This window comes from Phaethon aethereus (assembly GCF_964289735.1).
Source record: "Phaethon aethereus genome assembly, chromosome: 29".
In the NCBI taxonomy this organism is placed as follows: domain Eukaryota; kingdom Metazoa; phylum Chordata; class Aves; order Phaethontiformes; family Phaethontidae; genus Phaethon; species Phaethon aethereus.
Window position 1 is genome coordinate 1,474,576 of NC_138605.1, and position 13,562 is coordinate 1,488,137.

Below are 13,562 nucleotides of genomic sequence, written 5' to 3' on the forward strand. Positions count from 1 at the left end.
GCTGGACTGGGAGTCACTGGTTTGAACTGGTGGCAGTGTGAGCCGGCAGCGATGGTCACTGCAGGGGGGGTTTGGTGCCACGGCACAGGCGGCTCCGGTGTGTCCCCCCTCCCGGGAGGCAGGTTTGGGGGTGTGAGTCCCAGTGTCACTTGGCCGGGCTGTCACCGTGCCAGGGTGGGGTGTTGGGTCACCCCCCTGAACTTGGCTGTCATGGTGTTGGGGTGCTGGGTCACCTCCTGAGCTTGGCTGTCACCCTGTCAGGGTGTTGGGTCACCCCCAGGGTAGGCTGTCACCCTGTCAGGGTGTTCGTCACCCCCTGAGCCCGGTTGTCACCATGTTGGGGTGCCGGGTCACCCCCCGGGCTGGGCTGTCACCCCTCAGGGGCTGAGCTGTCCCGTGTGACAGGGCTGGGCTGTGGTGACAGCCCGCTCGGGTGACCCAGGCGGGAGGAGTCGTCACACCAGACCACAGACCTGTCCCCAGCTCCTGTCCAACTGTCCCCAACAGGCAGACAAACACCCAAACCCCATCTCCACGGTGATGCCCTGATGTCACCCAGCGCAGGGACACCCCAGTGTCACCCTCACAGGGGCAGCCCAGCGTCACCCCATGTAGAGACACCTTGTTGTCACCCAGTGTAGGGTCACGCCGGTGGCACCCTCACAGGGACCCTGTGGTGTCATGCTCCCAGGGACACCTTGTTGCCACCCAGTGTAGGGACACCCTGGGGTCACCCTCACAGGGATAGCCCATTGTAACCCAGTATAGGGACATCCTGGTGTCACCCCTCCAGTGACAGCCCGGTGTCACCCAGTGTAGGGACACCCCGGTGTCACCCTCCTAGGGACATCCTGTTGTCACCCAGTGTAGGGTCACCTCGGTGTCACCCAGTGTAGGGACACCCCGGTGTCACCCTCCCAGGGACATCCTGTTGTCACCCAGTGTCGGGTCACCCCGTTGTCACCCTCACAGGGACACTGTGGTGTCATGCTCCCAGGGACACCGTGGTGTCACGCTCCCAGGGACATCCTGTTGTCACCCCGTGTAGGGACACCCCGGGGTTACGCTCCCAGGACACCCCGATGTCACCCAGCACCAGGCTGTATCCCTGGGGTGGCACCTGCGGGCCTGGGCCCAGGGAGCGCGGCTGCAAGCCAGGCCCCGTTGCCATGGCGACGCCAGGGTCGGGGCGGGGCCCCGGAATCCTCCCCTGCGGTCCCAGTTGGGGCCACCGGAACCCAAAGGAGTCTCAGGGAGAGGGCAGATTGGTGAAGAGCTGGGAGGGGGGCGGGACTTGCGGGCGGAAGCGGCTGGCGATTGGAGGTGAGCAAAGAGCCGGGGACGCGACCTCCGAAGGCGGTGACGGAAGAGCCCTGAGGAGGCGGAGCCTTGAGGGAGGCCGGGAGCCGGATTGGCGGAGAGGTGGGCGGGGAGGAGGCGTGACCTCTCGCTGCGCACGCGCCCCTGCGCAGGCCCGTCACTTCCGGGTAGCGGCGCTTTCCGCCTCCCGCTGGGGCTGGAGCCGTCGCGCTGGGACCGCGCGGACGCCCGGGACCCTCCCCGGGACCCTCCCCGGGACTCCTCCTCCCCGCGGCGCTCGGTGCGTCCCGGGCAGCTCTTCCCGCCCCCGCCCCTCCCCGCCGCAGCGGGGGGGCCCGTCGGGGCCTGGCGCCGGGGGTTCGGCGGGGCTTCCCGGGGCATGCGGCGGCGGCCGGCCGGCCCGCACTATGTGGTACATCATGCAGAGCATCCAGAGCAAGTACTCGCTGTCGGAGCGGCTCATCCGCACCATCGCCGCCATCCGCTCCTTCCCGCGGGACAACGTGGAGGATCTCATCGGCAGGGTGAGCCGCCCCCGGGGACCCGCCCGGCCCGGCCCTGGGGCTCTGCGGAGCGCCCCTGAAGGACACGGAGTGTTTGGAGAGGAGGGGGCCGAGGTGGGGCACCCCCTCCGTGAGCCAACGGGGTGCCCCGGTGCTGCGGGAGGCTTTCCCACCCCGTTTTCGCGGCTGGAGGGCCGGGCCGGGCTGCGGGCGTCGCTCCCCGCTGTTGAAAGGCCCCTCGGGGCGCGGTTCTTGCGGCTGGGCCCCGCGGAGGTGGGGGGCAGCGGGGAGCCGTGGCTCAGCCTGACCGATCCGGGCGGCTGCTGAGCTGTTTTGGGTGGGGAGAGCTCCGCGGGGCATCTTAAATCTCCTCGGAGACGCCCGTTCAAAGGCGACGAGCTCCCGGGTTCAGCCCGGGGCTGCCTCCCACCAGGGGATGCTCCCAGGGCAGCTCAGGCTGTGCCGGAGCCTTGCTGGTGGCTTTTGAACGGCTGCCGGTTTCTTTACCGGAGGCAGAGCACCCCGCTTGCTTTTCCAAATCCACTGTGCTGTGCCTGCTGCCGGCCTCGCACCAGCCGTTCCTCGTGATCCTGCCGGAGCAGAGAGCTGGGGTGCGGACAGCAGACCTCCGCACGGGTTATGCCAGGCGTCTGCATACCCAGGTGTCTTCAGGCATCGTTTAGTGACGATGAATTAAAATCACTGCCGGGAGCAGGGACACAGGCTGTCAAGCGCCTCTGCCCGGCGGGGAGCTCTGTGCAACCTGAAAACAAACCCCGGGGCTTGCGCAGGAGTGTTAACGCCGGATATCTATTAATAAACCTTTTCTAACGATGCGAATCAAGGCGTATCAGCTGCTAGCTTGAGGGTGGAAAAGGGCCAAGATCGGGTGGGTTTGCTAATCCCGGCTGCGGTTTCCTGTGCTCTCGCAGGGTGCGGACGTGAACTGCATGCACGGCACCCTGAAACCGCTGCACTGCGCCTGTATGGTGGCTGACGCCGACTGCGTCGAGCTGCTGCTGCAGAAGGGAGCGGAGGTAAAGGCTTTTAAAAAACAAAAACATGTTAAAAATGCAAATGGGTTTCTCTGAAAAGGGACTGGAAAGTCAGGAGGCAATGGGGTGGTGCTCATAAATAGCTGAGATTTGAGCCTTTGGTTCTAAGCAGTGCTGGTTTTGTGCCCCCTAAAGGGCAAAAATGGGCTCAGGTGAAGGTTTATCATCCCAGTGGGGAGCGAAATGTTTGTGCCTGAGATCTCAGGGGTGCTGCTCGTCCGAGGAGTGAGGGCAGTTTTGCAGTGGAAGCCTGAAGGAAGAACTGAAACCTATATATTGCCTGATTTTTGGCACTTCCTTCTGGCCACTGGCAGGTCGTACTCCCAGATCCCTGCCTTGGTTTCCCATCTGCTAAATTTGGGATGTGGGAACGGTTTTGTGCAGTGTTGGTGGAGCTTCCCCTGATGCCGTCAGGAGCTGGGGTACCTCAGTGACCCCCAAATCCTTTCTCCTCCCTCCCTTTCTCCTGCAGGTCAACGCCCTGGATGGCTACAACCGAACAGCCCTTCACTATGCGGCAGAAAAGGACGAAACCTGCGTAGAAATCCTCCTGGAGTACGGGGCCAACCCCAACGCGCTGGACGGCAACAAGGACACCCCGCTCCACTGGGCTGCCTTCAAGAACAACGCCGAGTGCGTGCGGTCGCTGCTGGAGAACGGCGCTTTGGTGAACGCCCGCGATTACAACAACGACACGCCGCTCAGCTGGGCGGCCATGAAGGGTAACCTGGAGAGCGTCAGCATCCTGCTCGACTTCGGGGCGGAGGTGCGGGTGGTTAATTTGAAAGGCCAAACCCCCATCTCGCGGCTGGTGGCGTTGCTAGTTCGGGGATTGGGTACGGAGCGCGAGGATTCCTGCTTCGACCTTCTCCATCGAGCTATCGGACATTTTGAGCTGAGAAAAAACGGCAGCATGCCCTGGGAGGTGACCAGGGATCAGCAGCTCTGTGAAAAGCTCACCCTGCTCTGCTCAGCGCCTGGTACCCTACAGACGCTGTCGCGTTATGCCGTACGCCGCAGCCTGGGCGTGCGGTTCCTGCCGGAGGCGGTGAAGCAGCTGCCCTTGCCCACCTGCCTGAAGGAGTACGTGTTGCTCCTTAGCTAAGCGAAAGACGAGGCGGTGGGGCTCATCCGCGTCGGCGTTCGGCTCCCTTCGTCACTGCTTCCTCGTGGCTGCGCCGGGGATGATGTTGACCGCTTGGTTTGTGACTCGTGGGTGCTGGATTCCCCTCTCCGGTCACTGTCTTGGTTTTCATCCTGCTCTGCTCTTCCGCCTGCGCCAGCGCAGGGCAGCGGGGATCCACCGGTGCCACTCGCAGCCGGCTCCATGTTCTCTCTCTGCCCACAACACCTGCTTGGTGGCTCCTCCCATGCGCTCTCCCCTCGATTTCGGCCTTGTGAGATGAACGATCCCCCTTTAATGGCAAATTATATCCCAGCTGTTGGATTAAGCTGTTTTTTTTCCCTTTTTTTTTTGGTGTGGGGGCAGACCTTGGGAAAAGGAAGCCTTTCTAGGTGTAGGGAGAACAGGGAAACCCTCCTTTGAAGGACCTGAGGCAGGAAATCAGGAGAAGGTGGTGTCGGACCTGGAGAAGTCCTGCGGGATGTGCCGGCTGGAAGTCAGGTGGAAAAGCCCACCTTAAGCGCACGTAGCGAGCCTGTACGTTGCGTAACAGCGCGGGCTGGCACCTTCCCTCGGCGGTAACACCCGCACGCGGCCGCGGTCACCCCAGCACAACACCCCGCAGGTGGGGCAGAGCTTGTGTGTCTGTGGGCTCCTGGTGCTTCAGGCAGACATGGGGCATCCCTTCGCACACGGAAGTGTATTTTTCCCTTCTTATCCATAATTTTTAAGATGCATCAGCGCCTGAGAGGGGAAGAGGGTGGGAACACCTCAAAAGGCAACGCTTTTGTAATTCATGCGAGGGGAGGAGATGTTTCCCTCCCTCTCTGGAGTAGCTCCGTTTGGAGTGTGGGATGCTCCGTGCTCCTGAGCAGAGGGTTTCCCTCCCGCCTGCCACATGATAGACGCACCCGAGCTCGTCCTTAGCATCGGTTTTGCCCCGTCAGCTCATCGTTTTGTTGATTTTATTTAGCTGTGTGTATGTACAGATTTTAGGAGGAGGCGTGAGGACGTGCTGGCAGCGGGACACCGGGCAGGACCCTCGTGGGCAGCACCCGCTCTCTGTTCGGCATGGCCCGCTCCCGGCGGCAGCGGCGTCCCCGCAGACACCGTCATGTATCCACGGAAATAAACATCTCGCCGTGCGCCGGAAGGTGTGTGCGTCGCATGCTCGCAGTCAGGGTCAGCAAGGGAGCGCAGGGTGTCGGCCCCGCTCTTTTGGGGTCCTCTCTGAATGGGGAGGGTGCGTCAGGGTGGGGTTTGGGGGACGCTGGTGCCGGTGGTTTCATTCCTGTGCTTGTTTTTGGCACTATGTCCAGTTCCTGTCACGCTTCTGACAACCGTAACGTCACCCTGTCCGTGGTGACACCTCGTTAAACCCTCACGCTGATGAATTCTGTGTGGCTTTTACCTCCGACCTCTCCGATCTCCCTCGCTGCTCCAGCTCACCCTGCACACCCGCACCTCTGCCCTTGTCTGGGCATTTTTTGGAATCTCAACGATGCACTGAGCTGCATCGTGCTCCTTGTGTGCATTCCTCACCCGCGGATCCTCCGGGAGAGCTCCCCAAAGGCTAAGTCAGGCGAGTGAACTTTGATAGTTACTTTAGGGAGCAGAAAAATCAGGTTAGATATATTTTATTTCTCCCTGTGTGCTGGGAAATGAAGCCATCGGGACCAGGGGTGCGTGCAGGGCTGTGGGAGCCGTGTTTGCCTTCCCCAGGGGGTGAGCGCCGGAGGGTTTGAGCACGATTTGTGTTTGCTGCCATGAGTGAGTGATGCCAGTTTATTGAACCATCTTAATTCTGAATTTTTAACGCTAAACTGGTGCCCTAGGGACTCTACCCAGACGGCTTGCTCTCAGCTCATTGCAACATCCCGCCGCAACAACTTGAGGAACCACTTTTCTCTTTAAAAAGCCCATAAGATACCTAAACCAACCCAAAATTTATCCCGAGGAAACCCTCTACCTCGGGAAACCATTCTTTCACCAAGGCAGCGGGTGCCCTCGGGACGTGGAGGTGCTGCCTGGCTTCCCGGGGCGGGGTGCGAGCTACAACGGGGAGCACTTGTTTTGGAGATTCCCTGGAGCGACGCGGGGACACACTCCGGGGGAAGCAGCGCCGGCTGTCGCCTCTTAGATGTTGGACTCGAGCGAGATCCTTTTGCGTGTGATGTGCTCCAGGTGGGCTGTCTCGGAGGTATCCAGCTCGATGTTGTACTTGGCCAGGATTTTTAAGATGGGGCGAAGCTTCAGCCACCACTGCTCCTTGGGGATGCGGTGCCTGGGTGAGGGAAAGAGAGGGCGGCGTGATGGTCCTGGGTGGAAACAACGCCGCATCGCCCGGGGAAGCGTTCTTGGCCTGTTTTTATCCTTCCCGGGGCTGGGGCACGGTCTCAGGGGTAGAGGGGGAAAAAAGGGGGACGCCTACTCGAAGTCCGTCTGCTCCTTGAGCTCGGTGATGGGCTGGAAGACGAGGCTGCGCTTGCGCATGCCCAGCAGACAAGCCGAGTCGGCTGTGTTGGCAAAGATGCGACCTGCGAGGGGAGGCGGGGAGTGGGCTCAGCATTTCGGACCCTCTGGGATGGGAGAGCACCCCTGAGCACCCCGCAAAATCTGCAGGGGAGCCCTTTGCGTTGAGATGTCGCAGCACGTGTGCATATTGGGAAAGAGCCAGGGGTGGGGGTCGCTTTTGGCAATCCCACCGCGTCGTGGTCGTGGGGAAGAGTAGGGGGCTTTGGAAACCGGGCAGAGAACCCCCGCTCCGGTGCGGCACCCACCGTGCCGGGAGCACTCCTTGATCTTCCCGGTGATCCAGGCCACCGCCTTGGCACCCATTTTGGTGCCGAAGTTCCTGTCGAAGGGGGTCGGGGTGCCGCCCTGCGCCGGAAAAGCCGCCGAGTGAAGGGAGGCAGGGGTGAAGCCGCGGGTGAGGGTCTCCCAACCCGTAGCCCCCTCCCTGGGGGAGTCCGTACCTGCTGCATGTGCCCCAGCACGTTTTTGCGGCAGTCGAAGGTGCCCTTCCCTTCCTCCGAGTAGAGGTTGTAGATGAAGTCGGTGGTGTAGTTCTCGTTGCACCGCTCGTTCCTGCGCCGGCCGATGGAGATGGGCTCGTAGGTGGTGGCACGAGCGTGGCAGGTCTCAGCTGCCCCCACCCCATCCCATCCCGGGCCCATACCTGAGCACCAGGCCCCTCTTCACCGTCGTCTTCATCTTCTCAGTTAAATGCTCCACGTTGACCTACGTGGAGCACGAAACGGGCGTTGCGGGGCTTGGAGGTGCGGCCCCCACCGCCCCGGGGCTGCGGCGATGCGCGGCGTCGGGGGGACACGGGGTACGCTGGAAGGGGGGTCCCTAACCTGCAGGTCGTGGATGTTGAAGTGCTCCTCGTAGATGTAGGCGGCATCGGCGCCGCCCGCCAGTCCCGCCATGGTGGCCAAGTAGCCGCAGAAGCCGCCCATGGTCTCGATGATGAAGACGCGGCGCTTGGTCCCGGCCGCCGACTGCTTGATGCGGTCACAGGTCTGCGGAGGTGGAAGAATTGGGGTTGAAAAAAGGGGATTTAGGTTAACGGGTGTCACTGTCGTTAAACGGGGAAGGGAGCTGGGGAGGGCGTGCGGGGCCGCACCGTGGTGATGGTGTTGAGCGCCGTGTCGGCGCCGATGCTGAAGTCGGAGCCGGGGACGTTGTTGGAGACGGTGGCGGGGATGACGCAGAGCGGGATGCAGAGCTCCTCGTACTTGGCTCTCCCCTCCATCAGCTCCAGGCTGCCCGTGAAAGCCTGCGGGACGTCAGCGTGCGCGCGGGGTGTCGGCGTGGGCGCGGTGCCGGCGGCTGCCTGCACCCTGCCGCCGCTATCCCGCTCACCTCGAAGCCCCCGATGATGATCAGCCCGTGGATGCCGAAGCTGCTGATGTTGGCGCTGATTTCCTCGAAGTATTTCTTGGGCAAGGTCCTGGGAGGGTGAAACCTCCCTGGCTGAGCCTGCCCGGGGCGGGGGGCTCGACCTGGGCCCCCCCCGGGATTCCCCCGGGAGGAGCGTTACCTCTTTGTCCCCAGTTTGGACCCTCCCAGTCCCGTCCAGCCGCCGACCCTCTCCCAGCTGATCTCTTCCACCTGGGGGGAAAGCAGCAAGTAGCGGGCGGCAGGAGAAGGATTTTGAGGTGCACCGGGGGGGTGATATTGGGGTAACTCGCTGCCCCCCAGGCTGGGGGATGGCTGGGGGTTGAGCATCCCCGTTCCGGGGGGGGTCCCCTTTCCCTATGGGGCCGCGGCTGCCGCTTTTCGGGGCCGTACCCCACCCCGCGCACCCCCTTTTCCCCGGCGATCGCACCTTGCCGTAAGCGAGCCCTTCGAAGCCGTCGTGCACCGCCAGCATCCGGTGCCCGTGGATGAGGCCGATGCGCACGGTCGACCTGACGGCCGCGTTCATGCCGGCGGCCGGCGCGCCCACGTTGAGCACGGCCAGCGTGTAGCCGCTCTGCGGGGACGAAGGGGCCGGCGTCGAGGGGCGCGCCAGGGGGTTCGGGGGGGGTCGCCATCGCCCCTTCCCCGCTGCCGTACCTTGGTGGAGGGGGGGCGGATGTGTGCCAGCAGCTTGTATACGTTCCAGTTGTTTTGGAAACTCCTGCAAAGGGGGAGAAGGCGGGTGTGGGAGCCCCGGGGGGTGCCGGAGTCCCGGGTCTGCGCCGGTGACAGGGTGTGGACGCTCACCGGCCCCGCAGCTTCAGGGCGTCATCGAAGCGCCCCTCGTTCATCGCCGTCGTCACATCTTTGGTCTGCAGGGAGCGAAGATGGGGGGGTTTGCACCGCGCCGGCCGAGTCTGCATCGTGCCCGTTGGGTTTGCATCGCGCCGGCCGGGTTTGCTTTATGTTGGATGGGTTTGCGCCGCGCCGCACGGTTTGCATCGCACCCGTCCCCGCTACTCACCACCTGGACGCACTCCATCAGGGGCAGGCGCACGGCTTGGTTGCCCGAGAGGCTGACGACGCAGGCGGGGGTGTCGGGGGTCCCCTCCAGCAGAGCCATGACGGCTTCAACACCCATCCGGCTGCCCTGCGGCGACAGGGACAGGGACGTTACCCCCCACCCCTGCACCCCCTCTTCCCCGGGACCGGGGTGGGGGGGAGCTGCCTACCAGGATGCGGTCGAAGGCGGAGGGCGTCCCGCCGCGCTGGACGTGGCCCAGGATGGTGACCCGGGTGTCGTATCCCAAACGCTTCACCACCAGCTGCAAAACAGGGATGCGCCGGGGTCCGGCCCCATCGCGGGACTGGGAAAGGGCTGGGAGGGGGCGAAAAAAAGGGGGTTCCCCTCCCCGTCCCGCTCACGGTTTTGATGTCGTCGGAGGTGATGGCCTTGCCGTGCTTGTCGATGGCACCCTCGGCCACGATGATGATGTTCAGCCTCGAGCCGCCCAGGCGGGTCTGGGGGGGACGACACGGGGGGTGACGACGGGGACGGGGATGGGGACGAGGCGCCCGCCGGAGCCCGTCCCACCTCCGTCAGCCTCCGGCACAAGTGGTCTTCCCAGTCATCCTCGGGGGGCGACTCGGGGATGAAGACCCAGTCGGCGCCGCAGGCCAGGGCGGTGATAAGCGCCAGGTAGCTGGAAGCGGGTAAAAAAGAGGCTGTTTAGGGATTTTGGGGTTTTTTTTCTCCTCCTCACCCATTTTCTTTATCGGGAGCCGGATCGGGGTGGCAGCGTGGGGACGTACCCACAGTGGCGACCCATCACTTCCAGCACGAAGGTCCGCTGGTGGCTGTGGGAGACACGGGTTTCACCCCACGACAAGCTCGAGTGGGGCCCGGACACCTGGGTCCCCCCCGGCGTGGGGGTCATTGGGGGGGGTTGTCCCCCCCGTCACCTCTGGGCCGTGGTGGTGATGGCATCCACGATCTCCATGATGCGGTGCAACGCCGAGTCGGTGCCGATGGTCATGTCGGTGCCGCAGAAGTCGTTGTCGATGGAGCCCACCATGCCCACGATGTTCAGGTAACTCGACTTCTTCGCCTCCTCCGCCGTGATCCCCCCTGCCGCAGGGTGGGACACCCCCTTTTCCCTCTGCATCCCCCCCCCCCAAAATCCCCACGAGGCCACACACTGGCACAACCCTCCGGCAGGAGGGAAAAAACCCACCTTTTGGTGCACGACCCTTCCCAGTTTTGGTGCAGACACCCTGATTTTGGTAGAAACCCCCCTTTTTCTCTTCACCCCGCAGAAGAAATTTGGGGAGGGGGGTCCCACACACGTACCCACTTTCACCAGCTCGGCCAAGAGGCTGCTCCACTCGGCCCGGAAGGTGTCGGCGCCGGTGAGGCTGCCGTCGCCGCCGATGACGCAGAGGTTGGTGATGCCGCGTTTCACCAGGTTACGGGCGGCTTTCAGGCGTCCCTCCCGCGTCCGAAAATCCTGGCACCGGGCGCTGCCGATGACCGTCCCCCCCTGCGGGACCCCCACATGGGTGCTGAGTCCGTCGTCCCCCCCAGCACCCCCATGTCCGTCTATCCATCCCCCTCCCCACCGCCATCCCGGCTCCGGTTTCGGGTTATTTTCAGGCTTGACCCCGGCGCCGCGGCGTAGGGTTACACCTCTTCCCGCCACCCCCCCCCCGCCATCGGTGCACCGAGCTGGCCGGGCTCAGCCGCCGCTCACCAGCTGCAGCATCATGGAGACGCTCTCCCACGTGGCCTCCTTGATGTTGTCCCCACCATCCACCAGCCCCTGGTAGCCCTGGAAGGTGGGGGGGGACGCAACCTGGTGTTGAAACGACCCCCCCGCCCCTCCAAGCTTTTTGGGGGAGAAGGAGGGGCTGGGAATTTTGGGGGCGGGGAGGGGGGTCAGCACCGACCTCGTGCACGAAGTAGACCTTGGCGCCGGTGTAGATGCCCACCCGCACCACGGCACGGACGGCCGCGTTCATGCCTGGGGGTGGGGGAGAGTGTCACCCCGGGGACACCCCCCCCACCCCGGGGACCCCTTAAAGCCATCGTTTCCCCCAGACACACCCCCCCCCCCCTGCCCCGGCGCGGATCCGGCGCCGCGGCTGCCCGGGTTATTTTTGCCCCGTTGACATTTAGCAGCGCCGCGACCCGCCGCGTGACGCCGGGTGATGAGCGCGGCGGCTGGCGGGGTGGGGGGGAGCCGAGCGGAGACCCCCGGGAGCCTGATGAGCCCCCCCCCCCCCCTCAACTGGGGCACCCTCCCATCCCTGGGGCCACCCAGATGGAGAACAAGCTTTGGGCTGAATCCCTGCGGTTTTGGGCAACCCCAATGCTTCTCCGGTGCTGGCTTCGCGCTGGAGTGCTGCCACGGTCCCTTTAAGCCCCCTCCCCAATTTTGGCATGGGATATGTGCACCCAGATACCCCCCCCCGCACCCCAAAACTCCCCTTAACTCTGCCTCACGGCTTCGTCACCCTGCCGTCCCCCCAAGGTCACCCCCAAAACCGCAGCCCCGAGACAACCGCGCCAGCAACTCCACCGGCCGCAGGACCGAAGTCCCGTTTTCACCCCATTTCTCCCCAAAATGGGGCCCGACCCTCACACAGCCGCCGGCTTTCGGGGTCACCGGGGTGTCCCTTACCCTGGGCGTCCCCCCCGGAGGTGAGGACGGCGATGGCTTTGCCGGCGCCCAGGCTCTCGGCGTGCCGGTGTCCCGGCGGCATCTGCGCCATCTTCTTGGCTTGAAAAAGGGGAAAATCGGGCAAAAAAGGGTGGGAAAGGCGGCGAGGTCCCCCCCGGTCCCGCTGGCACCCGCAGACTGGCACCCGCCCCCCCCCGCCAGCCCCTAAATGGGGCCCCCGGAGGGAGGGACGGCCCCGCTGGTGGCGGGGGGGGTGTCCCCTCCCCGGCACGGTGCGGCACAGGCCTACTGGTGCCAGTCTGCCCGCCTTACTGGTGCCAGTCTGCCCTTACTGGTTCCGGTCTGTACTCCCTGCTGGTTCCAGTCTGTATTGCCTGCAGGTAGCGGTCTGCTCTCCTTACTGGTACCAGTCTGCTCACACTGCTGGTACCAGTCTGCCCGCCTTACTCACACCAGTCTTTCCTCCTTACTGGTGCCAGTCTGTCCTTCTTACTGGTTCCAGTCTATATTGCCTGCTGGTACCAGTCTGTATTCCATGTGGTTACTGGTCTGCCCTCCTTACTGGTACCAGTCTGTGTACCCTGCAGGTACCAGCCTGTATACCCTGCCAATGCCAGTGTGTCTTCTTTACTGGTACCAGTCTGCCCTCCTTAATGGTTCCAGTCTACCCTCCTTGCTGGCACCAGACTGCTCACAGTGCTGGTTCCAGTCTGCCCTCCTTACTGGTTCCAGTCTGCCCTCCTTAATGGTTCCAGTCTGTATTCCCTGCTGATGCCAGTGTGTCTTCTTTACTGGTACCAGTCTGCCCTCCTTAATGGTTCCAGTCTGCCCTCCTTAATGGTTCCAGTCTGTATTCCCTGCTGATGCCAGTGTGTCTTCTTTACTGGTACCAGTCTGCCCTCCTTAATGGTTCCAGTCTACCCTCCTTGCTGGCACCAGACTGCTGACAGTGCTGGTACCAGTCTCTCCTCCTTACTGGTTCCAGTCTGTATTCCCTGCTGATACCAGTCTGTCTTCTTTACTGGTACCAGTCTGCCCTCCCTGCTGGCACCAGCAGGCACTGACCTGGCGGGTGCCGCCCCCTCGGGGCAGGGGGGAGGAAGGTGAGGAAGAGGACGACGGCGGCGAGGGAGAGCACGGCCGAGACGAGGAGCCGGGAGGCCTCGGGGGAGAGCTCGGGGACGGCCACCATCGCCCGCCCCGCGGCCGTCACCGGAGCCGCTGTCACCGAGCAGCTGCAACGGGATCGGCTGTAGGGACCGGCTGTAACGGGATCGGCTGTAGGGACCAGCTGCAACGGGATCGGCTGGAACAGGATCGGCTGTAGGGACCAGCTGTAACAGGATCGGCTGTAACGGGATCGGCTGTAACAGGATCAGCTGTAGGGACCAGCTGTAACGGGATCAGCTGTAACAGGATCGGCTGTAACGGGATTGGTTGTAATGGGATCAGCTGTAGGGATCGGCTGTAACAGGATCAGCTGTAATGGTATCGGCTGTAACAGGATTGGTTGTAATGGGATCAGCTGTAGGGACCAGCTGTAACGGGATCGGCTGTAATGGGATCAACTGTAACAGGATCAGCTGTAACGGTATTGGTTGTAACAGGATTGGCTGTAACAGGATCAGCTGTAGGCACCAGCTGTAACAGGATTGGCTGTAACGGGATTGGTTGTAATGGAATCAGCTGCAATGGGATCAGTTTTAGGGACCAGCTGTAATGGGATCGGCTGTAATGGGATCGGCTGTAACAGGAGTGCCCACAGGGACCAGCTGTAATGGGATCGGCTGTAGGGATCGGCTATAGCAGTATCAGCTGTAGTGGGATGGGCTGTAATGGGATCGGCTGTAGCAGGAGCACCCACAGGGACAAAGTGTAACAGGACTGGCTGCAACGGGATCATGCTCGCAAAGAGCATCAGTACCAGGATCGGCTGTAGGGATCAGCTACAACGGGATCGGCTGTGCTGGGATCG

At 63.1% G+C, this 13,562-nt stretch overlaps 2 protein-coding genes across 2 annotated transcripts; one reads left to right on the forward strand and one right to left on the reverse strand.

Annotated features, from left to right (window-relative positions):
- Nucleotides 1-1,727: 1,727 nt before the first annotated feature.
- ASB8 (ankyrin repeat and SOCS box containing 8) lies at nt 1,728-5,427 on the forward strand (the record flags this gene model as incomplete). The annotated part of the gene is made up of 3 exons (XM_082011928.1): nt 1,728-1,844; nt 2,756-2,860; nt 3,351-5,427. 3 exons carry the CDS (start codon nt 1,728-1,730, stop codon nt 3,981-3,983), a joined length of 855 nt encoding a protein of 284 aa, XP_081868054.1. The 3' UTR covers nt 3,984-5,427.
- Nucleotides 5,428-6,137: 710 nt separating this feature from the next.
- Nucleotides 6,138-10,927, reverse strand: PFKM (phosphofructokinase, muscle; the record flags this gene model as incomplete). Its single annotated transcript, XM_082011948.1, has 21 exons — nt 10,854-10,927; nt 10,658-10,735; nt 10,258-10,447; nt 9,870-10,035; nt 9,720-9,764; nt 9,502-9,610; nt 9,333-9,428; nt 9,140-9,232; nt 8,932-9,057; nt 8,715-8,779; nt 8,565-8,628; nt 8,335-8,481; nt 8,047-8,117; nt 7,869-7,956; nt 7,630-7,782; nt 7,361-7,525; nt 7,180-7,241; nt 6,977-7,088; nt 6,782-6,881; nt 6,433-6,538; nt 6,138-6,285 (listed from the first exon to the last, which is right to left on the reverse strand). The coding sequence occupies exons 1-21, from the start codon at nt 10,923-10,925 to the stop codon at nt 6,138-6,140; spliced, it is 2,256 nt and encodes a 751-aa protein (XP_081868074.1). The 5' UTR covers nt 10,926-10,927.
- Nucleotides 10,928-13,562: the final 2,635 nt, after the last annotated feature.